General features: G+C 56.9%; 1 protein-coding gene across 2 annotated transcripts; it reads right to left on the bottom strand.

Moving 5' to 3' along the window:
* Positions 1-862: 862 nt before the first annotated feature.
* Positions 863-20764, bottom strand: Wnt11 (Wnt family member 11). 2 transcript variants are annotated; one of them, XM_077108690.1, is made up of 6 exons: positions 20510-20764; positions 16713-16895; positions 10330-10565; positions 8151-8428; positions 5174-5466; positions 863-1504 (listed from the first exon to the last, which is right to left on the bottom strand). In XM_077108690.1, exons 2-6 carry the CDS (start codon positions 16793-16795, stop codon positions 1330-1332), a joined length of 1065 nt encoding a protein of 354 aa, XP_076964805.1. In that variant the 5' UTR covers positions 16796-16895; positions 20510-20764; the 3' UTR covers positions 863-1329. The 2 variants fall into 2 exon arrangements, with proteins under 2 accessions (XP_076964805.1, XP_076700073.1); XM_076843958.2 differs by lacking the exon at positions 20510-20764 and adding an exon at positions 18700-18982.
* Between the last annotated feature and the right edge of the window lie 3670 nt (positions 20765-24434).

Raw genomic sequence — 24434 nt, 5'->3', positions numbered from 1 at the left:
ACATGGAACCTAACTGACATCTCCAGCCCCAGGTGTCCAAATCTGAGTCCCAGTCCTCTCCTCCCTCCACCTCTGCCTTGCAATTGGCCCCTCTGTCCTTCCAAATGCTCCCACCCCTCCCCTGGCAGTCCTTCTTGAACCTCCTTCTCCGACCTCCTTCCCAGCCCTCTCCCGGTGGAAAAGAGAACAAATCCTGTTGGCTCCACTGCCAAAACGGAATGGGAACCCAGCCCCCTCATCATGTCCACCAGCCTGGTCCAGGCCCAGGGCTGGGGCCTTTCCCAACCTCCAAGCTTGATCACCACCAGTCCTGTTTTACAAGTGGGGAAACTGAGGTAGGGCTCTTCCCCAGGATCACACAGAAAACCCACTTGGGCTAGCGGAACCAGGGTCTGCCCCTTCCCTGAGGTCCGCAGCTCCCTGGTGGAGTTTTCTCTTACAGCTGGCTTAGCAGGTCGGACCACATGGAGGAGCAGGCTGTGCGCCTGCGTGTGTGTCCCTGAGGAACAAAGAGCTGCCAGCTGGGTTTATGTTTCAAGACGTCTGTCCCCGCCCTTGACCAAGAGATCCTAGAGGGAAACTGGGGCCAGGGCCGAGTGTGGGGGGAACAAGGGGGAGTTGGGACATCAATCGGAAGCCGCCTTGCCTGGAAACCGGAGAGTCCTCCCGCCAGCCCCAGGATCACTTGAGGAGGCCAGAAACTGCAGGGGCGGGCTGGGGCTCGCTCAGCATTTATTCCATACAGCTGTTTAAAAAGCTTGTTTAAAATATAATCATTATATATATATATATTTATATATATAAAATATATAAGAGGAACTGAGGTGAGCCACCCCAAAGAAAAAGCTATGTTTTATAAATATTTCTGTAGCTCCCACATCCCAAAGGAGGAAGAAGAAGAAGAAAAAAAAAAAAAAAAACCCGAAAAACATTTACAACCCAATCTAGTGGTTCCATGTGGTGGGCCGAGGGCCCCGCAGAACATTCCCAAAGGCTCATCTTCGTGGCCCAGAAAGGTCAAGTCCACACAGTCTCACCAGCCTCTTACCCTGGCTGCTTGGACCAGTCTGGAAGGCAGCGCGCGACACTCCAGGGCCTGGGGCTGCCAGGTTATTTTTAATCTTGTCGGTTCCTTTGATGTCTCCTCCTTCCAGAGTGACCAGGCCTTCTGTTCCTGGTGGCTTCCAAGTGGAGGCAAAACACAAGCTGCCTCCTGCGCCTGGCATCTGGAATTCGCCTGGGAAAAGTCCAGGGGGTGCCTCCAGGCCCCGCCCGGCTGAGGGTCCCGAGGAGTCCGCGCTCCCGCTGGGCGAGGGCGAGGGCGTGGCCTCACTTGCAGACGTAGCGCTCCACGGTGCGCTCGCAGCTGTGGCAGGTGACGTAGCAGCACCAGTGATACTTGCAGCGGCACCGCTCTACCACGCGGTCCGTGTAGGGGTTGTAGCCACGGCCACAGCACATGAGGTCGCAGCTGTCACTGCCGTTGGACGTCTTGTTGCACTGCCTGGGGGGTGGGAACGCGAGGTCAGTGAGTGCTCTGTGGGTCGCCCCCAGGGCCCCACCTGCAAGCCTCCCCATGGCCACGGTTCTCAGCCCCTCTTGATCTCTGGGGAGTTTGAAGTAATCCTCTTGCCTAGGGTATGTCTAATCCCCTCTATTTCCATTACCAAAATGATGGGGCTGTTTTGTTTCCTGGGAGGTGTCTCTGTTTCTTCTACTTCTAAATACCGAAAGGCTCCCCACACCAGTCGAATCGTCCTAACTCCACATTGAATTATATTATAATAGATGTGAGAGCCAAATTCACTTTCAGAATCTCAGGACAAATTCTGAAACACATAAAATGGCCTTGGGGGAGAGGTGAAGTGAGTTTGGCACACTGTGGAGGGAGAGAGGCTGCTGGCATTCAACTCCTAGGTGTCAGCTGTGTCCCTCCAGAATTTTAACTTTCTGAAGGCCTGCAATGTCCTTGGTTGGAGGGTGCTATTGTCCCCATTATCCAGACGATGCAGGCTCGCCAAAGGGCAGAGGCCTAGGACTCCCACTTGGGTCCATGGACAAGCAGGGCTTACGTTCTTTCTGGCACCAGGGCCACTGCTCATGTCACTTCCCTAAGACCCATGGCTCATTACTGTAGGATGAGGAGCCACCCAAGTTTCCTCTGAAGTGCACACACCCTACTGCTGCTATCAGCTCCATTTAGTCAAGAGACATCTGTTCAGATGGTCTCCTCTAGCCAGGCTGAGGCTGGAGAGGGAATGTTTTATGGGAACGGAGCAGCAGGAATCCGAGGACCTGGCAGAAACAAAAGGCTCCCACAGTCATGTGGACAGAGGCATCCCAGAATGCCCAAGATGGCAAGCCCTAGAGATGACTGAGGCATCTCATCTCTCCTGGGTGCTCCGTGGTGCTGGGGATTGAACCCAGGGGCACTCTAGCACTGAGCTACATCCCCTTTTATATTTAATTTTATGTTGAGATAGGGTCTTGCTAACTTGCTATCCTCCTGCCTCAGCCTCCCAAGTCACTGGGATTCCAGATGTGCGTCACTGTATCCAGCTAGCCAATCCTCATCTTTATGGATGAGGAAACTACAGCAGAGTATGAAGAGGGGACTTGCCCAAGGTCCCACAGGCTAAGCACAGGCTCTGCAAGAGTTCAGGAGAGAGGAGGGTCATCTAGGCTAATCCACATAAGATGAGCAGGCATCTAACCGGCAGAGGAGGGGAAGGGTGTTGGATAGAGGGAGCAGCCCAGGCAAAAGCAAAGAGCGTGTGTCAGAATAGTGAGAGAACAGGTGGAAGGGTAGGGCTGGAGGCAGGAAGGCCAGGAGGAGGCTGGCCTGAACTTGGCAGGGCCTTGGAGTGAGAGAGGGCTTGTGGGAGGGGATAACCTGGAGAGACAGCAGGTGACTCAAATATGGAGCTGGGGGCAGGAGGCAGGAGGGAACAGCAGGAAGATCACATGCCTTAGAGCCAGGCAGACCTGGGTTCCAACACCAGCTCTGCTCTTCACTGGCTGTGTGACTTAAGTCACTTAACCCTTATTTAGTCACTCAACACCCACAAGTCCCCTTATCCCTATCCAGCAGGTCTCTGGTTAACCACTCTACCCTCTGGAATAGGAAGGGGACAGAGTTTCTTTTTATTCCTTGACTGTTGACATGAAATTGTGCCTGGGAGTGGGAGTTGGGAAGGTGGTGCCGTGGGGCTGGGGAAGATCCTCGGGGACGCCTGGGAGTGGTGGCACAGGCTGTGGGGGAAGGGCGGGTTTCTGGGTGCAGGCCTCTGAAAGAATCATGAGAGGCCTGTGGTTTGGAATGCTGGCAGCAGGTGAGGCCTCAGTTTCCCCAGCTCAGATGTGAGGAGCTGCAAGGCATTCTCCCCAAGGGAGCTGGCTCCAGAGTACACAGACTGGATTGCCACCAAGGCCTGGTCATGCAGCCCCTGCTCCCAAGGCCCCAGCCCCTAACCACACCTCCTGCTCCAGGAAGTCTTCTAGAAGCCCAGGCCAGGTCAGGGCCCCTCTGGGATCCCCTTGCTCCTGGACACCTGAGGACTCTCCCCACTTCCCAGGTAGGTGAACTACAGCTGACCTGAGATGCCAAGCCTGTTGGCGCAGAGACACTGGGGCTGTTTGTTACTACAGCAAAAGCCAACCAGCACCAGGGCCTGCGAGGGACATGGGGGAATGCCTGCAAGCTGGTGTGCTAAGAGAGCAGGCATGGTGCTAGTCTGTGGGCCTCCCAACAGTGGTGGGAGAGGGGCAGAAAGGAGAGAGACTGACAGCCCAGCACAGAGGAGATGCTGGGAAGTGAGACTGGAGCTCCATCTGGTTCAGGAAGATGAGCCTGAACCTCAGATCAGTACAGGTGCCAGGCTCACCCAGCTAGGAAGTCGTGGCCTTTCGCAACCCACACAGAGCCACTCACAGGTCCAGGGAGACCCTCTCTTCACTCTGGGGTCTTCAGTGGACTTTGTTTAGCCCCTCTGTGTTCTAGAATCTTCCTCCCTCTCCTTGCCCCCTCACACCCGCCCTGCAGCCTCAGCCCAGACTCTGGCTCCTTCCTGTCTCCTTGGCCTGACCCATTTCATCTCCACTCAGCCCAACCCCTCAATCTGGCCTCCAGATGGGGCCTGGGCCTCCTCACAGAGCCTGCTGCCCTGGCCTGTGGGGACAGAGCCCCCAAGCCACCCCCCTCCTAGAGACAGGAACGTGGGCCGCGGAGGAAGCAGATGCTGGCTGGGCACCAACTATGTGCCAGACGCGTTCCCAGACACCCGCTCTCAGTTCAATATTCCTCTAACCCCGCTGAACACCAGTTGTGTGGAATGCTATTAGGGGCTCCTTAATAAAAGAGTTCCCCAGCCAAGCACCTCTGGGAAACGCTGCCTTAATCCAATCCTTCACTGGGGCTTCCTCAGGCCCTTCAATATGTCCTTGTGCCTTGTGCATGGCCAAGGAGAGCTTCCCAGACATATCGGACCAGGGAGCTCTTTCTGTCCCTTGTAGCTCAAGACTAGCTTCCTCTCCACAAGGTGCTCACCTGGATCCTCACCAGCCCCGCAGCACAACAGGTCTTCAGCCACCACTGGCCCCTCCCTCTCTCCTGACCTGAGCTCCCTGTGGCAGCTGTGATTGACCAGCTATGGAGGACCCCAGCCCCAGCTCTAAAACTGGGTCCTTGGGAAGACATGGGAGAAGATGGGACTAGGGGAGGGCTTGCACATGTCAGGGGGCACAGGGTCATCCCTCTATAGAAGGCAGGGAGACCACACTGTCCCCCAGTTCCTCAGACTGGTTGGGTGGCCCAGCTGGCCCCTGTGCCCACCTCCCTGGTGCCTCTCAGCCGATCACATCCCTTTTCCTTCACCTGGTCACTTGACAAACATTTATTGAGCACATGTTTTTCTGTTGGGAAGCCTCTCTCCTCTCTCGGTCATTGTCTCTGGCCATCCAGGGGAGAGGCGACCAGGGGTCTCATGCCAGCCTCCACTGCCCACTTCCGGCCCTCCCAGAAGTGCTGCAGTGACCCTTGGATCTCTCATCTCCACTCAGCATTCCTGGGGACTCCCCCTCCGCTGGGCAGGGGCTCCACTCCCCCTGTGCCAGTGGAGCCCCACCCTGTGTGGCCCGAGCTGAGTGCAGTGACCACGGGGTGACCTGCCCTTACCTGTCCTGTGTGCCGTGGGAGCCCACCTTCTCGTTCTTCATGCAGAAGTCGGGCGAGCTCTGCAGATAGACGAGTTCTGAGTCCTTCACAGGCCGGATATCCAGGTCCTTGGGCACCAGGTGCTTGCGGGTGCCCATGGGTCGGTGAACTACCTTGGTGGCCGACAGGTAGCGGGTCTTGAGGTCAGCGGCCACGTCCCGCAGCTCCTGCAGCCCCTTCCAGCAGGTGCGGATGGAGCAGGAGCCAGACACCCCATGGCACTTACACTTCGTTTCCAAAGAGGCGCGTAGAGCCTGCAGACAGGGGGGACGTCGGGCTGGGCGGCCGGAGCCCCCTCCTTGGCCTGCCCAGGACCCTTGCCCCCCAGCATGTGGCTGGGCATTCTCAAGAGACTCATGCCCAATGGCCTCCAAGGATGGACTGTTCGGCTCTAAAGCTTGGAGGTCTGTGAGTTGTGGTCCAACCCAGAGGTAGGAGGACAGCTGGGAGGGGCAGGAAAAGAGTAGCAATTTGCAGGGACAACAGATGGCACTTATTAAGCACCTACTGTATACCAAGCATTCTAACACATGATACAGGTGAATCACCATCACAGCCCATCTAGGAGGTACCATTATCTCCCCCACTTTAAAGAGGCAATGAAGGCTCGGAGAGGTGAAGGCTCATGCCCAAGTTTGCACAGATAGAAAAATCAAGAAACTGGGATTTGAACCCAGGTTTGAGGGTGATTCCAAAAGCTGTGGGCTTTAATTGTTCCATGCCTTTTCTCTCCCACAAAACTTGGGCTTGCTAAATGTTTGCTGGGGAGGGGGGAGGATAAAAAAAAAAAAAAGAATGGAAGGAAGGGAGTTGGGGAGGGATGGCGAGGAAGAGAGGGAAGGAGAAAAGGCAGGGCGAGTGCTGGGGCACCTCCTCCCCATCAGCCCTGGGCCAGCCATGGGTCTCCACTGCCAGTGCTCCTGCCCGGAAGACCCTTAGCAAGAATGGCACCCCTCAGCGTCACTACTCTGTCTTTTTCCATGCAAAGCAGGAACGCCATTTCTACCTTGCAGAGTGCCCTGGGATTCCGTGAGGTGATAGGTAATAAAGGGCTTGTGAATTATGAAAATAACAACCCTGTGGAAAGTGGGAGGCTTGGGCCTGGAGGCTCAGGTAGACTCTAGACCTGGCTTCAGGCTCAATGCAGCCCCACCTTCTCCTGGGCCTCAGTTTCCCCATTTGTGCTTGAGGGGCAGGAGTTTGGTGCCATCTAAGGGCCTATGTGTGTGTGTGTGTGGTACCAGGGATTGAACTCAGGGGCACTCAATCACTGAGCCACATCCCCAGCACTTTTTTATATTTTATTTAGGGACAGGGTGTCACTGAGTTGCTTAGGGTCTCACTAAGTTGCTGAGGCTGGCTTTGAACTCGTGATCCTCCTGCCTCAGCCTCCTAAGCCGCTAGGATCACAGATATGTGCCACCATGCTTGGCTAAGGGCCTTTTTAGTCAGCTTTTTAACCCCCTTTTATTTTCACAGGACTCAAACCCCTACCTGGGCCTGGCCTCCCACCTGCCCTGTGCAAAGATCTACAAGGGTCATTGGTCACCTGTGCTCACCCCCTGCATCAGAGAGATGGGGAAACTAAGGCACCAAGTGGGCATGGAATTGCCTAAAATCACTCAGTAGCTAGGGAGGGAGCTGTTCAAGTTCCTAGAGCTCCTTCTCCCTCACGAGTGGCAGGACGTGGGACTGAGGGAGTCCATTTTGGATGTAAAATCTGGAATTTGCTGAGCAGAACCTGAGGAGGGCACGGGGTTAAACAGCACAGCAGGCTTTGGCCTGGAGTCCTCAGAAGGTAAAGCAGACTCGGCCACCCCGTGCCAGTGCCAACCTGTGGCATTTACAATGTCATTCACTGCAATGGCAGGGAGGGGTTGGGGGTACTAAGACCCGGGTGGCAGGAGGCCTGGGGCTGGCTGAGGTGGGCTCCTGCTGGGTCTCCATGGATAGGTGCAGGTCAGCAGAGCTGGAGGCAGGACACAGACTCCCATACAAGCTCTGAGATTTGGCCTCAGTTTCCAGATTGGGCAAGGATGGCCTGTACATTCTAGAAACCTCACATGAGGGGGATCTTTGGGAGGCACTGAAGCCTCTGGTCATGGAGTCCCACAAACTTGGGCTCATTGCGCCTTGTGTCCTTGGCTGGGCCACCTAGGTAGGTTCTTTCTGCCTCACCTGGCATCTCTGAACCGCGGGGCTAAGGGGCATGTGAGATGCCCTCTGTACATGATTCTGGCGGAGGAGCCCCAGTCCATCTGGGGCCTCTTCCCGTCTGTACAAAGGGGAGAACAGCTGCTGCCCCGAGTGGTTTACGGACCACAGGAAAGAAAATCAAGCATCTATCGCAGGGTTTGGACCATGGATTGGTGTGAAATGTGCTTGTTTTAATTTTTTTGAAACTAGAAAGGTCCGTTGGTTCACTTGTGCTGTCACTCACCAAACTCTTGTGCTATTAGATGAGGAATTAATGAAACATTGATAATGATAGATGTTGGGGTGTGTTTTAGAGGTTGGGGTCGGCTTGGCTGGGGCTCCCTGTCCAATCCAAGGAGATGACTCCTTAGCCTAAGTTTCCATGGCTCCTGGTCCCTCCCAGGGCTGTGAAGGAAGGCACAGGGGGGCTGAGCTCCCACGCACCATTTTATAGATGAGAACAATTGAGACCAGAGAGGAAGTGACTGTCCAGCATCACCTCAGCCATTCAGAGCTCATGACTCCCAGCTCAGGCTCCTTCTGCTGGGACAAGCCAGATCCGGTGGACCTGGGGAGGAGGGACCAGCCAAGCCCCAAGCAGCTGGCTGGAGAGGGAAGAGCTGAGGGAGGTCGCAGGCGCGTCAGGCGTGGGCAGTCAGGGCCCGTCCCCCGCCCCCCTCCAGGGGCACACGGCCTTCTCTGGCCAATGGCACAAGCACACCATCTGGGGGTGGGTGGTTACCTGTCTCCCCACTTCACTGTTGTGTAGACGCATCAGTTTATTGGCTTGGGATCCTGTTTTTTTCACCTTCATAGGAGCATCGGAAAACTTGGCTCCCATGAGGAGCCCGTAGCTGAGGTTGTCCGCACATCCTCCCCAGCGGTTCCCAGGCCCGGGTGGCTCACCTGGGACGGGGCCGCAGGAGCAGCCGGGCAGGTCGCCAGAGGTGCAGGCCCGGGCGATGGCGTGGCTGATGGCGGCCGCCGACAGCGCATACACGAAGGCCGACTCCCGGGTCCCTGTGGGGTGGGAGGTGCAAGGTCACTTGGGGCAGGTGGTCCAGGGATAGGACCGGACCCAGGTCTGAGACCCTCCTGCATCACCCCCACCCCACTGAGGGGTCACACAGGGACAGGGTGGTGTAGATGGAGGATGGCACTAAGGCCATCAGTCTGTCAGTCTTATCCCACAGGTGTCCCCCAAATACACCAGCTGGCTGGCGCACTCCCTCAGCCCCTGCACACCCACAGCTCACCCCACTCACATCCTACCAGGACCCCTTCGCTCTAGAGAAGCAAAGGCCAGGCCCTGAGCTCCTCAAGGCACTCAGAGCCTGATGGGACAGGTGAGTGCGCAGAGAGCCTGCTGCAGGTTGAGTCACGTCCCCAAAAAAGGACATGTTCAAGTCCTGCCTCCCAGCACCTGTGTGACCTTATTTAGAAATAGGGTCTTTGCAGATGGCACCAAGCTAAGATGAAGTCGGACCACATCAAAGACCTTGAATCAGTGGCCGTTGCCCTTAGAGGAGAGGGGATTTGGGATCCATGACACACAGGGAGAATGCCAGGAGGGGACTCCTTCCTATGAGGTGTGGTGGCCCACAGTCCCCTCTGCACCTGGGAGGAAGGGCTGAAGAACGTGGCAGATGGGGACTGTTGTGCTGCAGCTGCAGAGATTGCCTGCAGCCACCAGAAGCTGGGAACAGGCAAGGAAGGAGCTTTCCCGGGGGTCTGCAGAGGATGCAAACCCTGCCAAGGACTCGATTTCAGACTTCCAGGCTCCGGAACTGGGAGAGGGTACATTTTGATTGTTTGAAGACAGCCAGTCTGTGGCACACCATCACAGCAGCCCAGGAAACTAATCCGGGCAGAGGCAACGCGCCTTGGCTGGACACTGTCCCCTGGGTCCGAGCCCCGCTCCATCTCTTAACTGGCAGTCACTTCCCCTTCGGGAGCCTCAGTTTCCTTAGCCGCAGAGTATAGAGATAGTACCCCCGGCACGCCCGTGCTGGCCTCCAGATAACTGGGGAGGAAGGAAGGAGGCCGCATCGAGTGCTACACAAACAGAAGCTGCCACTGCTTAGGATCCACAAGGGGAGTTATTATCACACAGTGGAGAGATAAGACCCACTTGGGTGTTTCTGTCAAAAGTCTATCATAGCCAGGTCCCCAACACCCACCTACTCCAGGAAGCCTGCTTCACAGATGTCCTGTCCCTAACCCCGGTGTGCACCTGCAAGACCCGCAATTTCCATCGGCTGAGCCTGGCACCAGGGTGCACGCCAGTAATTCCAGCGGCTTGGGAGGCTGAGGCAGGAGGATCACAAGGTTCAAAGCCAGCCTCAGCAACTTAGTGAGGCCCTAAGCAACTCAGTGAGCACTGTCTCAAAATACAAAAAAAGGAGGGGGCCTGGGGATGTGGCTCAGTGGTTAAATTCAATCCCCAGTACTCCTCACCCCCACAAAAAAAATTTCCATCGGCTGGTCTAGGATTGCCTGGGGCACACCTGCTACCTGAGGGTGGGCTCTATGGCCTTCTCACGGATATACTCCCTGGCTGACCTTCAGTACCATGGGAACGACCTTGGGGCATGCTGTGAGCCTCCTGCTTCCTCCGCCCATGCAGTGGGGTGCGTGTGTACCTGTAGAGTCTCAGGCTCCCTGCACTGGCGTGTCACTCGCCAGTGTTCACTCACTCGCTGGCTCATGCCAGAATGCCTGTATCTATGAATGACTCATGCACCCATCGGCCTGCCCAGCCGTGCCTGCATCCGTGCTGGTCTGTCATCCACCGATCCACTCATCCATCCACGAGCCTGTGAATCCACCCATCCGTGAATCCACCCACCTATCCAAACACACCTAGATTCACGCCTGAATTCACTCATCCCCCCGCGTGCTGTTGGCAGCCCCCGCCCTACCTCTCTCCAGGTCAAGCAGGTAGTTGGGGGCGAGCTCAATGGAGGAACAGTTCCAGCGCATGTCGGCGAAGGCCCTGCGGCAGGCCTTGGTGACCTCGCGGGCGGCGCGCACGATGGTATGCATGAGCTCCAGGTTGCTGCGGCACAGCTGGACCTGTGCAGACACCAGGCCCTCCAGCTGCTTGCAGTGCTGCGTCTGGTTCAGCGCCAGGGCGGCCGGCGTCTTGGACAGCGCCCTGCACACCGCCGAAAACGACCCATGGAAGAAAGACAGGGCTGTGAGGGGCCCTGTTGCCGCTGCTGGCCCTGCAGGCTCAGCTTTCCCCTCAGTGACTGGAGCTTTTCTTGGAGGGAGCCAGGAAAACCAGAGATAAAGAGCCACCGATGGAGCAGCAGTTCCCCCTCCCACTCCTGTGTGACCTTGGGCACATCGTTTGCCCCTCTGGACCTAAAGCCCTAACCATAACATAGGATCACAAGCCCAACCCACCTGAGCCACATGACAATTGTACCAGCACTAAACAGGTTTGCAGCTCACAAAGCCCTCTCATCCCTTGCCATTCGGAGTTCTCACACAGCTGTGAATGATTTCTCTTTACTCAACATTCATTCAGCACTGAGCAGCTATGTGCCCAAAACTGTGCTGACTGCTAGGTTATTATAATCATAATAATTACATGTACTATTAATTGAGCATTTACTATATGCCCAGGATGTGTTAGGAACTTTTAATCTTTTCATTTAATTACTGAACCCATTTGCTATGTCGTGAGGCCTTTAGCCAGGCAAAAGATTTGGACCCCTTCCCCAGATAAAATCAGCAAGCTGTCCACGAGGATGTTGGGGTGGGGGTGCAGGCGGCTAACAGGATGCCAGAGCCCTACAGAATGAGAGAATGCGCTTGGACGAGGAGGGAAGACTTCCAGGCAGAGAAAGAGGCAAGATCAAAGGCGCAGAGTGGCCCCAAGCCATGAGCAGGGACATGTTGGTGTGTTTGGACAGCAGTGTCAGCACCAGTGGTCCACAGAGCCTCCTCAGACAGGGCTTCCTGATCTAACTGGACCAGTTCCAGGCTGCCTAGGCCTCGCCTTCTTGGGGTGCCTGTTGTCTAAACCCCCCAAGCCCTGACTGGGAGGGCTCTGACTGCGCATGCCAACGCCACGGCCTCTGTGGGCTCTTGGTTGTTCACAGCCCCTCCAGCTCCTCCCAGCACCGGCTGTCCTTCCCAGTGAGCAGAGCTCTCACTCCTTGGCTCAGGGGTCATCCTGGACCAGATTATCACATATGAGGACAGAGGCCCAGTCAGTGGTGGAGCTTCCCAGCATCCCCCTGTGAGTCCGGTCTTCCCTCTCCAGCAGGCCCAGGCCCTCAGGGAGGGAGGCAAGGGCCTCCTTCCTGGGCACCCTGCTCTGCACCAGCTGGCCCGAGCCTCCCTGCTCTTGCTCTTGCCAGTTTGTTCCTTTACTTTGAGCCTGTTTTCTCAGTTTTAAAATGGGAAGGATTGCATGAGTGACAGCAAATCAAACATGTGGCCTAATGGCAGGCGCACAGTGCGAGCTCATGCAGCGTGGGCTGCCGTCCATTCCCTGGGCTCCTGCTCCAGCCAAGAAGTGGGGTGATGGCTGATCCTGTCTCAGTGCAGGCAGTGCCTGAGTGCTGGGTGCCACAGCTCCAAAGGAGGGGAGCTCTGAGCTCCCAGGCCCTGATGCTCATTGCCTGGGGCCCTGAGGACCCCTGCAGCCACTTTGGGTCTTAACTTCCATCTATGAAGTCATCAAGCAAGAGCCTCCCCAGCTAGCCATGAGCAAGGTCCTATGAGGGAGGCCCTAGGGACCCACTGGCTGGGACAGGAGCAGCTGGCCGCAGTCTGCGGGGGAGGCTTCACCCCTGGAAGCACCAGGCGGAGGCAGTAGACTCCACAGCAGAGGAGGCCCGCAGTCCTCTGGTAATTAGTGGTAATGACCGTTTCTAACTAAATCCCCCTTGGGGAGGTAATCAAGGACTAAGGCAGGAGGCGGGGGAGTGGCTGTGTGAATGTCTCCCCAGGCTTGCCTCCCTCCGCAGACCCCTAATTGGAAACATTTTGGTTTATCTAGGGGTGGGGCGTGGGGGAGAGGGTGGAAGAAAGGACAGGAGGGAACAGAGAGTTCACCCGGAGGCCTGTGCCAGGGTTCTGCAGGGGTGGCGGTGGGCAGCAGGCTTCCCTCACTCAGGATTCAGGGGTCTGCTGGGACTGGCTCTGACAGAGGCTTGGTTCAAACTCTGGCTCAGTCACCACCTACCACGTGACCCTGCATGTTGCTACCCTTGTCCCATCCGTAGTGTTCTATGCCCAGGACTGACACAGGCTCTGATGGCGGGGACATTTTAGGGTGACACAGGCTGGGCAAATGGCTTCACCTCTCCCCCATCGCCTGAGCCATGTACTCCCTCTCCTTTCCTCTACACCAGCCCATCTCTGCGCCTGGGTGGTCCTTCCCCCTCCGCCTCCTGCAGGGCCAAGGCATCTGCCCAGCTTCCTCCAGTCTCCCCAGTGCCCACCCTGCCCAGCCTATCACTGAGTGGTCTTACTGAGGTTGTCAGCAGCCCTACCTTCACCTACCCAAGGTAAGGCCACCTCCAAGAAGGGCCTCCATCCCTCCTGCCCAGGCACAGGGGCAGGCCATATGATGAGATCTTAGCCAAAGAGCTACGGTCAGGCTTCGAGAGCCCCAGGGTCTCTGCCATTCTGCAGTCCATTCTTTATCAGATGCTTCGGTCACAGCTCTGGGCTCATGAGGCCTCAGAAGGGTCCCCACCAGCACATCCAGAATGTGGCCTGGCAGCTCCTGCCTCCCCCATGGAGAGATGGGATGAGGTCAACAGTCAGTGACAGAGGCATCCTCAGGATAATGAGGACCTTGGGCAGGGCTTTGGGTGGACATTAGGGGACCACAAATTCTGACCCAGTGGTTCTGTCTCTGTGGATCTGTTGACCCAGGGGTGGGAAAGCGATGGAGTCTGAGGAGATCTGTTCCTCCAGCCGGGGACTCTAACCCACCTGCCCAGCACCTTGGGCTTTCCTGGACTACACCTCATCCTACACAGGCGGGGAGGGTGGAGCAAGAGCTGGGCTTCTGTCTTGCCCCCTGGGTGGGCTTGGAGAACTCTTCATCTGTGACAAGCAAGACTCCTCAGTTAGGCCCTAGGTTTAGGAACCGGGCTCCTCAGAAATGCTCCTCCTTCTCCAGCCACACCAGGCAGGGGACTGCAGCTGCTAGCCCAGGAAGAAGCCCCCAGGCCACATGGCAAGAGTCCTCCTATTCCTCCTAGGAATTTGTCCCAGGGCTTCACAGTCAAGAGGGACCACTGGGACCTTCCTCCACTGTGTACCTGTGGTAACTAAGGGTGGAGAAGGCCTGGAACTTGCAGATGAAGCCCTACCTAGAGGAGACCTCCTAGACTTCAGAAGCTCCCTGCCCTGGCCCTATACATGCTGACCCCTCTGTGTCCCATCCTGCAAGGAAGCCCCAACAGCCTCCATCAGATTTGACGATTGAAAAGCTAAAGGGCAGTGCCAGTACCCAGGGTGCGAGTGGGAAAACTGAGGCCCAGAGAAGGGCAGGACTTGCCCAGCCTGTGCACAGCCAATAGTACAGACCGAGCTGGAACCCCGGCCTCCCAGGGCCAGGCAGGGGCTCCTCCCCTGCATGGCAGAGCTGGGGAGCTGAGGCTCTGAGAGGCTGAAGGGTTGCCTGGGGCTACGTTGGTGGAATGAGCCCAAGCTGGGACTCCCTCCTTCCACTTCACTTTGCAGCAGCTATGGCCCTTCTAGAGTTTCTTGGGACTCTTCCTTAAGAGGCCCCACCCCTGTGTGAGTGGCAGGCTCAGGGCAGCACAGGGAGGGCCTGTCTTCTCATGGGGCAACCCCACAGGTAATGGGACCACCCTCAGCCCTCCCTCACCCAGACAACCAAAGGGGTGGGTGCCCAGACCTCCCCCCAATATTTGCTGGTCTGGGGATCTCCAAGCACCTGACTTGAGAGGTAAGTTATAGGAGGGTCTCCAGGAAGCAGGTGCTTCCATCCTGACTACCATCCCACCTGCTCAGGCAGGTGAGCCCACCAGGTGAGCGTCCGAAGTTACTCAGCCACATCTGGTTTCAGATTCTGTGTCAAATGTCCCTTTCATCTACAAGTCACTTTCCAAAGTCCAGGGCAGCACTGCCCCAGGATTGCCCCAGGACAGCTGATCCTCCTGGATGAGTCCCCAGCATCCTGCTCCCACTGTACCACTGAGCTGGGGTTTCCCTACAGACACCCTGAACCAGCTGTGTGACCTTGCATGAGTTATTTACCCTCTCTCTACCTTAATCTCCTTGTTTGTAGAAATGGTAGTGATGAGATTATCACCTGCCACATAAGAGCATTCACAAATTAAATGACCACAGCTCTTGGAGCCACATCTGGGGCACTTACTAGCAGGTGCTTATGGTTCCTGGTCTCTCCAAGCTTCCCTGAAGGCAGGGTCCTGCCTCCTGCTATGCTCCTGCTATTCCTCCATCTGGGACACTGGCTTGGCTTTCCATCTCTGCCCATCAGAATCCTCCGTGTCTTTCCAAGCCCAACTGCAGTTACCTCCCTTGGGTGGAACTGACCACTCCTCCTCTGGGATCCTATGCTCCCTCCCAGGACAGCTCACAGCCCACCTTGCATTTTCACATGTCCCTCCCCACCAAGAGGCTGGGAGCTTCTTGAAGGCAGACACTGAGTGGGTAGCTCCTGGGCTACACAGTGCAGATAGCGTGGGTGTTGGGCCGAGCCAGCTACCTGTCCTGCCATATGCCAGCTTGGAGGCCTGTGTGAATCACGCACTTCTCAGAGCTTCACTCCTGCCACCATAGGGCCTGGATGTTAGCAGTGTCCCCGGGTCGTGTCTCCCTGTGAACTACAAATGTCACCTAAGCCCAGTCAGTTCCAGGTCTCTGATGCTCTTTGTGTCCTCAGCAAATCCTTCCCTTCCCCAGGACCGCATTTCCTTATCCGTAAAATGGTGGCAGTGGGCGAGGGTGAGGGGGGATTCCCTCAATGACTGGGGTTCCTGCCCAGGAGAATCCTGGTGCCTACGGCCAGAGGAAGGTGGTGGTTTCTCAAAGTTCCTGAGGGGCGGCTGGGAGGAGCCTATGCCCCAGGGAGGGGAGACCACCTGCCCAGGCCTCTCCTTACAAACAGGAAGCACCAGAAGACAGGGCTCCCCTCTTGAGTCATCAATTAATTGATAACTCAGTTCCAGAAGGGGCAGGGCCCATGACCTCCAGACTGTTTGCTGGCGGCCCAGCCGCTATCTCCCTGTGTTCCAGTTAATCCCCAAGCCCTCCTAGGGGCCCCTCCCCAGCCCCCATAATCTGTTGCCTGCTGTTTTATCTGCATGGTTCCCTGCCGCTGCCCCTGCCCCAACTCCAGACCTGTGTCCTGTCCCGGACCTTCCCACCCCGGACCTTCCCACCCTGGGAGTCTCCTCCACCATCATACTCTCCTCCCCACAGTGCCCTGCCTAACTATCTGCATGAAGCTCTACAGTGGGAAGGGGGCAAGCCCTGGAAAATCTCCCCAGTGTCCCAAGTGTGTGACCCCACCAGGTGGCTTCCCCACCTCTGGGCCCCCACACCCCAGCACCGGTCTCTTCTAGGACACTTGGACACTTGTGGAGTTATTTACGGCCTGGGCTTATCTCTCCCAACCCAGAGGGCAGCTCCTCCAGCAAGGGGCCGGGTTTCACTTCTCTCTCCGCACCCATCCCTGTCCCTTGCGCTGCCCACGGAGAGGAGACCTGATGGTCTCCTGTGGCCCCCTGATATTCATACCCAAAGGAACCCCTGCACATGTGCACAGCCGCTGACAGCTCAGAGGTCCTCCCCGAGCCTCTTTCCCCATGGAATCTAAGTGAGCTGAGTCTCCCCTCCTCTGAGGGAGGAAGACACTGAGGCTCTCAGAGGTAGAATGACACTTCCCCAAGGTCACCTAGGCGGAGAGGTCAAGAATGTCGTTGTGAACCTCCAGCTAGGGTCAACAGCCTGAGAAGGAGACGATCTAGAGCTGGCCCCCTTGAGCGAGTGCGCCCCTCGACAAGGATGTCTTGCGGAGGTGTGTGACAGACACCTCGGTGGCTTTTGCGCAAACATCAGCGGGCCAGGACGGGACAATTCCATGGCCCACTGCGAAAGCCCTTGGAAAGGGCGGCATTTTGCAGAGGCAATCGAGGCTAGAGAAGAATGAATTCCTCACGACCCCCAAGTCATCTTGGACTCCCGGGTCTTGGCAAACTCGACCAATCCAGGAGACCCCTTTAGGCCCTCCCCTGCCCAAAACTCCCGCCCCGGGCGTGGAGGCGAGGTCCCTACTTACAGCCACTTGATGCCATAGCACACGCCGGTCTGGAGTGCCAGGGCGAAGAGCAGAGCCTCGCAGACCTGCGGCCGCGCCCTCATCGTCGCGCCGCGGACACGCCCGGGGGTCGCACCCAGCAGAAGCTGCGCCGAAGTCCCGCCGCCTGCACGGCCACCGCCGCGGGTCCTGGGCGCACGCCGGCTGCAGTCGGGGAGAGGAGAGCGAGGCGGCGGGTTAAGGCGGCGCGCGGACGGGGAGGCGTTTTATTCAAATTACAAAGGAGGGGTCGGACCCGGGGAGGCCAAGCGCGCGGCCGGAGTCCTCTCGCGCCCGGCCCGGCCCCGGGACCCGCCAGAGTCTGGCTCGAATTAGGTGCGGCCGGAGCGCGGCCGAGGGCGTGTCCACCTAGCGCCCCGCCGGCCGCCCAGGAAGGGCAGGAGGCTACAGATCCAGAGTCGCTGGGAGAGACCAGGCGCAGTGACAGCGAGAGGGAAAGGCAGGCTCAGAGAACGAGGCTGAAAGCCGCAGAGGCAGAGGGAGAAACTGCACAGACCTACAGACCCAGGGACGGAAACAAGAGGGGTCCCCGCTGGAGACAGCAGCTCCGGGGCCTGGGATCCGGGTTCTTATCTCCGAACTATTGATTAGTAGCTTAATTATGACCTTGGCGATTCTCCTGATCCCTTCTGTAAACTGGGGTGATTTGGGCACAGTTCACTTTTTATAAGGAACGTTCTCCTAACATGATAGCCTTTGCTCCTCTCGGCAGCCCATCTCACAGATGAGAAAACTGAGGCCACGAGATGTGAAACAGGCTGTTCCAGCGAGCCGTCTGTACTCGGCGTTCTGTTCTCAGGTCTACTGGTGTCCCGAGAGATCAAGCGAGTGAGAAGTCGGGAAATGGGGGCTTGCTCCGGGCATCTGCTTCTGTCTGGGAAGGGGAGGATGAGGAATGGGATGGCAAGTTCTTTATAAAGCAATAGTGAATCAGGGTCTTGAATCTCCGAGTTCCTATTTGGTGGATCCACTCTGGAGGGCAAGAGAGAGTGAGGTGCGTGGCCAGGCTCCAGGCGGGGCCACGCGGCCTCGGCAGAGCGGGGTAGCTGGCCGAGCCGGCACGATGCTGCCTCACACCGCCAGGCGGCGTCCCAGGGCCGCGCAGCTGCTGCCACCCCGCCCGCTCACAATCCGCAGAGCTGCTTTCTGCGGCTTTCTCCCCCTCTTCATTCTCACCTCATTAACTCCCTTCCCAGCTTCTCCCAAATTTACCAACACCTGGCGTTCGCCTGGAGTCCTACACAGCCCCAGCAGCCCCTTTCCCCTCCGAGGAGCAGAGACAAAGGGATTCCTTTCTACAGGAATTGCAGAGTTAGAAAAAGGAGGAGCCCGACTGGGGGTGGGGGGTCGCTAGAAGAGAAAGAGTTCTCGTCTGGCACGGTGAGCTTGGGCAAAGCCTCAAACACCTCCAGCCTCAGTTTCCCTTTCTGTAAAATCAAGGGACTGAACTTCACACATCTGCTGAGGTCTTTTCAACCTCCCAATCCTCTTTTGAGTCTTTGAGCCTCCCTCTGCCGGTTTCCATTATTACGTATACTTGGGTAGTATGTGCTAGTACATGTGTGCCATAAGCAAGCAGGGGGGGCGGGAGGCAAGAGGAAAGGCAAGGAGAAAACTCCAAATTACTCTTTTTTTCCTCCTCTACAGAGTCCCCCAGCTAAGCGCCCAGCACAGTGGCGCTCGGTGACAGCAGGGTTATGGGTGTAGCTGAACCCCCCCCACACACTTCCACCTAGCCTACATCCGAATCCTTTGTCTTACTAGTCCTGGAAGTTTACCGCACTCCTCAGAACGGGAAAAATATCTGCTGATTGGGGGAGGGGATCAAAATTCCAGTCACCGGCTCTCCTCTCCGCCCCCTGAAGTGTGGGCTCTCCCCTACGGCGCCCAGCATAACTGGGTGGGGAGGGTCCAGGGGCTGCACAAGGAAGAAGGCGCGCAGACTTACAGCGGAGGATCAGTGCCCAGCCCAACTCTCCTAGGGAGAGGAGAGACCGCCCAGGTCACACGGTGCACCGGGACCTAGGCCTGCAGCAACTCTCTGCTCTTTCCGAGTGGCTCCGACAGTTCCAGGTTTCCTCCGACGCTCCACCTCGTCGCTGGTGGAGGAAGTTTTTGACCTGGGCCTCTGGGTCCTGACGGATATTCCCGTCCCGCGTAAGAACCTCCAGGACAGCCACACGGGCCGCTGGGTCACCCTCAACCTAAGCCCTGCGGGTCAGAGCGCACTCGCCTCTCGGAGTCCCCGGCCCGCCAGGGGGCGCTAAGCCGGGGTTCGAGGTGGGATCTATTAACTGTCTCCCCAGCGGTGAGACTTTGGGCAATTCCCCTCCTCTTCCTGGGTCCGGGTGTCTTCGTCTGAGGGTGGGATGACGTGTGGAATAAGTCCCCTCTCCGTTCCGGTCTTTCTATAAGACATCTACGTCCCTTGGTCAGTCCTGACCACTTGCTTCAGGCCCGGCGCGGAGCCTCGTTAGGGGCCAGGCGCGTAGCCGTGCGCTCGCGTTAAAGTGCAGTGTCTGCAGAGACAGAGGTCCTTTCCTCCCTCCTGCTGGAGAATAGGTCCAAGCTACCCAACCTGTAGCAGGTGGAGAAGGGGACCGCCACGGCTGTGCACACGCTGGACACCGTGAGCGTAGTGCGGACAACAGGTGGTCATGTCTCGTGCGGTGGAGGTCTTTGGAAACCTCGCCTCTAGGGCAGCAGCCTACGCTCTGAGTTTAAGGAGGCGAGGATTATTATAGCCTCCCTTACCCCGACACGCCGGTGCTGGGCCCGGAGCGAGCGACCAGGGGCAGTGTCCACGCTGCACGGAAGGTCCTCACTGGCGGGTCCAGCCTCGGGTAGTGCAGCCCTCAAAGTGGACCGGGTGAGCCACGGCTTCAAGGTTACCTGGAGAAGTGTAGCGAGGCAGCAACCGCCACCGGGCTTTTACCCCAGCCCCGAGTCTTTCGGGATATGTCTGCTCAGCTGCGGCCGCTGCGTAGCGTCACCGCGGAGATCCGGTGTTTGGGAAGTGGAAGAGGAGGGTGGGGAGCTGGGGATCCCTACCCTGGAGCTCGACTTTGCGTACCCCAGGTCATGAGGGACCGGGAGGCACCGCAGCGCCGGGTGTGGGGGTTGTGGCGGGAGGTGTGGGCTCCTGCGCGAACTCAGTCAGATGTTCGGGGTGGCTCCAGACGTGCCGCGGGGCAGGGGTCAGGTCTCTCCTCCCCCCAACCCCCATTCTGGAACTCAGGTCTGTAAACAAACTCGGTTTTTGCCTTACCCCGGTTGCCTTTGGAAGTTCTCAAAACAAGGCATCCGTCCCCCATCCTCCAATTTGGTAGGAGCTGCCGAATTTCTCTGCCTTTTGCTACCCTCTCTCGCCTCGCACACACTCCCTTGGCCGAGGGATCCAAGTCCCCCACCCCCGGGATGGCTCGGGCATGACCTCATCTGAGGGCTGACTAGAAGGGAGGGGGTCGAGTCCCGGAGTGGGGGACAGGGCCAGGAAAGGTCCGTGAGGGCCCTAGGAACTGCGCAGCCCACCCCATCCCGCAACCACTCTCAAGTCAGGTACCAAGCTGCGCTGCGCAAGCGGAATTCCTAGGACTGCCGCGGAAGAGAGATATGGAGGACATGCTGTGCTTGCCCGGGAATGGGTGCCCAAGGGGGTCGCGGCGGGTGCTAGAAGAGCGGTCCCCTCCGACTCGGGCGCCCCCAGCCTTAGCGGATCCCCGCTGAGAGTCTGCCGGCTGCCCACAACCACTGCTCACCTCTCAGGGCGCTCTCCGTGCGCCCTGCGTGCCCCGCTGTCCAGATGGGTCTCGAGCGGCGAGCGCGGCCCCTAGTGGACCCGAGCGCACTTCGGCAGAGCGAGCAGCGAGGACGCCCTCACTGCGGAGCGGCTGGAGAAGAATCCCGAGGATACCCGCAAACGGAGATCGACTCGCGTGCAGCACGAACCGTGGCGCGGAGCCGGGCTGCTTTCCGCTGGGCTCAGCGCCTGGGCCCTGCACTCATTTGCTCGCTGGAGCTCTCCCCTTCGCCGGGCGCGATCTGCAGCGCGGGCCGCCCCAAACTGCTTTATAAGGCGCGGGCAGCCGCTTTGATCCGCCCACGTCAGCGCGCCGAACCCCACCGGGTGGCTCCGGCGGCGCGCTGGGGGCGGGGGCGGGGTCCCTGCGGATGCTTGGGACTCCCGGCGCCGCCGGCGGCTCGAAAAGACTTCGCGGCCCGTTGAGGTACTAAAGGGGTCTTGCTCATCACAGCTAGCGTTTACTAAGCGTGACCGCGGCGTGCCTACTGAGTGCCAGCTGAGCGCCGGGCCCAGGTAAGGCCCATCTCGGATCCTCGCAGAAACCCGGCAAAGGAACTTCGACCCGCCAGACAAAGTCCATCTTAGGTCCCAGTCTGGAACTCCAGCATCACTAGGGTGCTCATCTCGCAGCTTGGCTGCTGATGACGTCCGCGGCCTTGAGACTCTGGCTGGTGTCCTGGACCCGGTCTCTCGCGGGGCCATCTCTTTAGGCCTCTGGAACCAGTTAAATGATCCTGCCCTCCCAGGAGAAAAGAGGCGCCATAACTCTGCTCTGCAAGGGTGTTTTAAACCTTAGGCTTCATTCCTGGCTTCTGTCTGGGAATCCCAGCTGCTGGGGCAACTGTTGGGGAGTCTTCTGGGCGCATTCCCCCTAGTGGGTCCCAGCTGAGGACCGAGTTTCAGAAGGTAAATGACACTATAGAAGACTTCCTATGAAGCTAGCCCAGCTGGGGGTTGGAGTCACTTCCTCCATCCCTTGGCCTCCCCTGGCCTGGCCTGTAGCTAACTCTAACTTCTCCAACGTCCCCTCCTCAGTGATTCTAGCTGCCCCTTGGGTGCTGTGTGCCATCCTCTTCTGTCTTCTCCTCTTCTAGGGGCTCCAATCGCAGAATGTGCTCAAGGATAATCTAACTCATTAGTAGAGAGGAAAATGGAGACCTAGAAAGGACTTGTCTCCGCCCCCCCCCATGCTCTTTTCCTCATTCTTTGCAGCTGCAAATGAAGTGGTATTCACAGGCTGCCCAATCAATACCTGGCCACAGGTACCTCCACATGCAACACACACACCTGGGCCCACAATGACTATAGCAAACTCCCAGCCAGATACTACCCCAGTTCTACAGCCAGTCCCTCCTTCCACACAGGGCTGAGACACATTACCACAAATGGTTACAGGTTCACTACGTGGGAGATGCTTGGACACATCATATGCCCACACACACTCAGGAGCACACAGGTGTGAAGTGGCCATACACATGTCATTAGGATGAGGCTGAATCTATAGACCGCCCCCAACCAGTTCAGGCACAAACACAAGTTTCCACACATGCAGTCAGAACTCACACATAGCTCTCAAGCATGCAGAGCTAAATGCACACGTACTCCTGCACACAGTCATGGGGATATCCTTGTGAACACATCCCCATCTCCCATCCCAGATTACTGGGGTCAATCTCATTATAAAAGAAGTGGGAAAATAGTGGGGGTTGGGGTGGCATATTTAGGAGGTAAAGGAGGAGCAAGGCTATTGCCCCTGAGAGGTTGGCAACAAAGTTCTTTGGGGACTCAAGAATGTCCTTAGCTCCCCTGCCCCTGTATTTTGGCCATCATGATCAACTGGTGAGAACCATTCCAGGTGGCCTGTCTGGTTAGGATGCACTCTGTCTGCTCAGTTGAGAAGCTAAGTCAGTAGCCCCCACACATTGGTAAGGAGCGCTTCTGCCAAAAATCCCCTTCTGGTTCCCAGCTGGAGTAAAAATTGAAAACAATCATAATATAGACTTTGGGTTCCAATATAGATTTTATCTGATTTTATTTTTAGGTGTGTGATATTCAGCAAGTTGTATAAATTCCTGGAGACTTATAATACAATCCCACAAAATGTTCTATGTCCTCCATAACTAAGATTAGTATTCCCATTTCACAGACTTGAAAGCTGAGACTCAAAGAGGAAGTGCTGACAACTGTAGGAATGGGTATTAGAAGCCAGATCCCTCCAGCTCAGAGTCTACTGCAGCTGTGGCTCACAGTGAACAAAGGGGAAGAGGATGATAACTTTCCATGGTCTCATGGCAGTTTAGGGAAGCCAGGAGATGGTCCCAGAACTTCTGAAGCCCAAGCCTGACCCCTCCTAGCCCTTCCCAGCTCCTCAGTTAGTCTAGTTGATGAAGATCCAGGCTCAGCTAGTGCTGGAAACCCTGTCCTGGGGGAGGGGGAGGGAGAGAGGGCTATGAGGAAGTGGTCCCAAAAGCTTGGATTGAAAGCCAAGGGGTGCCGGGGGTGGTGGCCCACACCTGTAATCCCAACCACTCAGGAGGCTGAGGCAGGAGGATCATGAGTTCTAGGTCAGCTTCAGCAATTTAGACAGACCCTGTCTTGAAATAAAAAAATACAAGGCTGGGGATGTGGCTCAGTGGTAAAGCACTCCTGGGTTAGATCCTCAATACCAAAAAATAAAAATAAAAAAGGCCAAGGGCACAAGAGCAAGGGTCTGTCCCTCCCTGTACTCCAGTCTCTCCACTGTACAATAGGAGCACTTTAGCAGGGGATTCCCTGAGACATCTGTGAGATGATTTCTTTTCATCGTTAGAACCCACTGACCTTTCCATTTCCCTTTCCTCCTCCTTCCCTCTGTCCAGCTTTTGCTGTGTGGCAGGCCCTGCTGGCCACTGGGCTTCAGGCTCCTCTTGGAGGGGAGGAGGTCCCAGCAGGTGGGGCAGGGCAGGGCAAGCACTCTCTTGGCGGTAGCTGCTGTGGGATGAATACCTTCTCCTCCTCACCCCCAGGGAGTCTGGTTATCTGATTGCCCAGTTGCTGAGGGCTTCCTGCCAGCCAGAGTCTCAGTCCCTGCCTGACTGCCACTGGACTTCTTTCCAGCACCGACCCTGCATATGCCCTGCCTAGGGAGGCACCCAGGCTGAAAGGACATGGGGGTGAGGGGGTGAGGGCAGCCATAGTTCCGTTCACTGTGCTGACCTCTATTGACCCCTCTTTCTCCTCAGCTTCCTTCCCTGGAGGCCAAAGCTTCTGTGGAGATGCGGGTGGGGGTGGGGGGCAGTTGGCTGTTTTCAGGGGCCCTGGTTGGGGGGCTAGGAGAACTGGCTCTGGTGTGGACCTCTTCCGCTGATTTGCTCTGTGATAGCAGGTATACTTCTGTTCTCTGAGCTCCAGTCACCTGTCTGTAGGTGAAGGACTGAACTAGAAAGACTCCAAGGGCTTTTTTTGGCTCAACCCAAATCTTAGTCTCTGACTCTGACCTGTGTCATAGGATGGGCCATGAATGTGAAAGAAGAAACCTCAGATACACTCCCTCCCCCTTTCCTGACCCTAGGTCCCCCACAAGTACTGGCTTCTGAGAACTATTTTTTTTTTTTTCTACCAGGGATTGAACTCAGGGGCACTTTGCTGAGGCTGGCTTTGAACTCATGATCCTCCTGCCTCAGCCTCCTGAGCCGCTGGGTTATAGATGTGCACTGCTGTGCCTGGCCCGTGGGGATATTTTTTGAGAATGTGTTCAGTGGGATATATCATGTTTTTTTTTTGTTTGTTTGTTTTTGTTTTGCAGTATTAGGTATTAAATCCAGGCCTCACACATGCTAGACAAGCACTTTACCACTGAGCCACTTCCCTAGCTCTTTTCTTCTTTCTTTCTTTCTTTTAAA

Source organism: Callospermophilus lateralis, chromosome 2 (assembly GCF_048772815.1).
Source record: "Callospermophilus lateralis isolate mCalLat2 chromosome 2, mCalLat2.hap1, whole genome shotgun sequence".
Classification (NCBI taxonomy): domain Eukaryota; kingdom Metazoa; phylum Chordata; class Mammalia; order Rodentia; family Sciuridae; genus Callospermophilus; species Callospermophilus lateralis.
The sequence above is the reverse complement of the archived record's forward strand: the minus strand, read 5'-3'. Positions and strand labels throughout refer to the sequence as shown.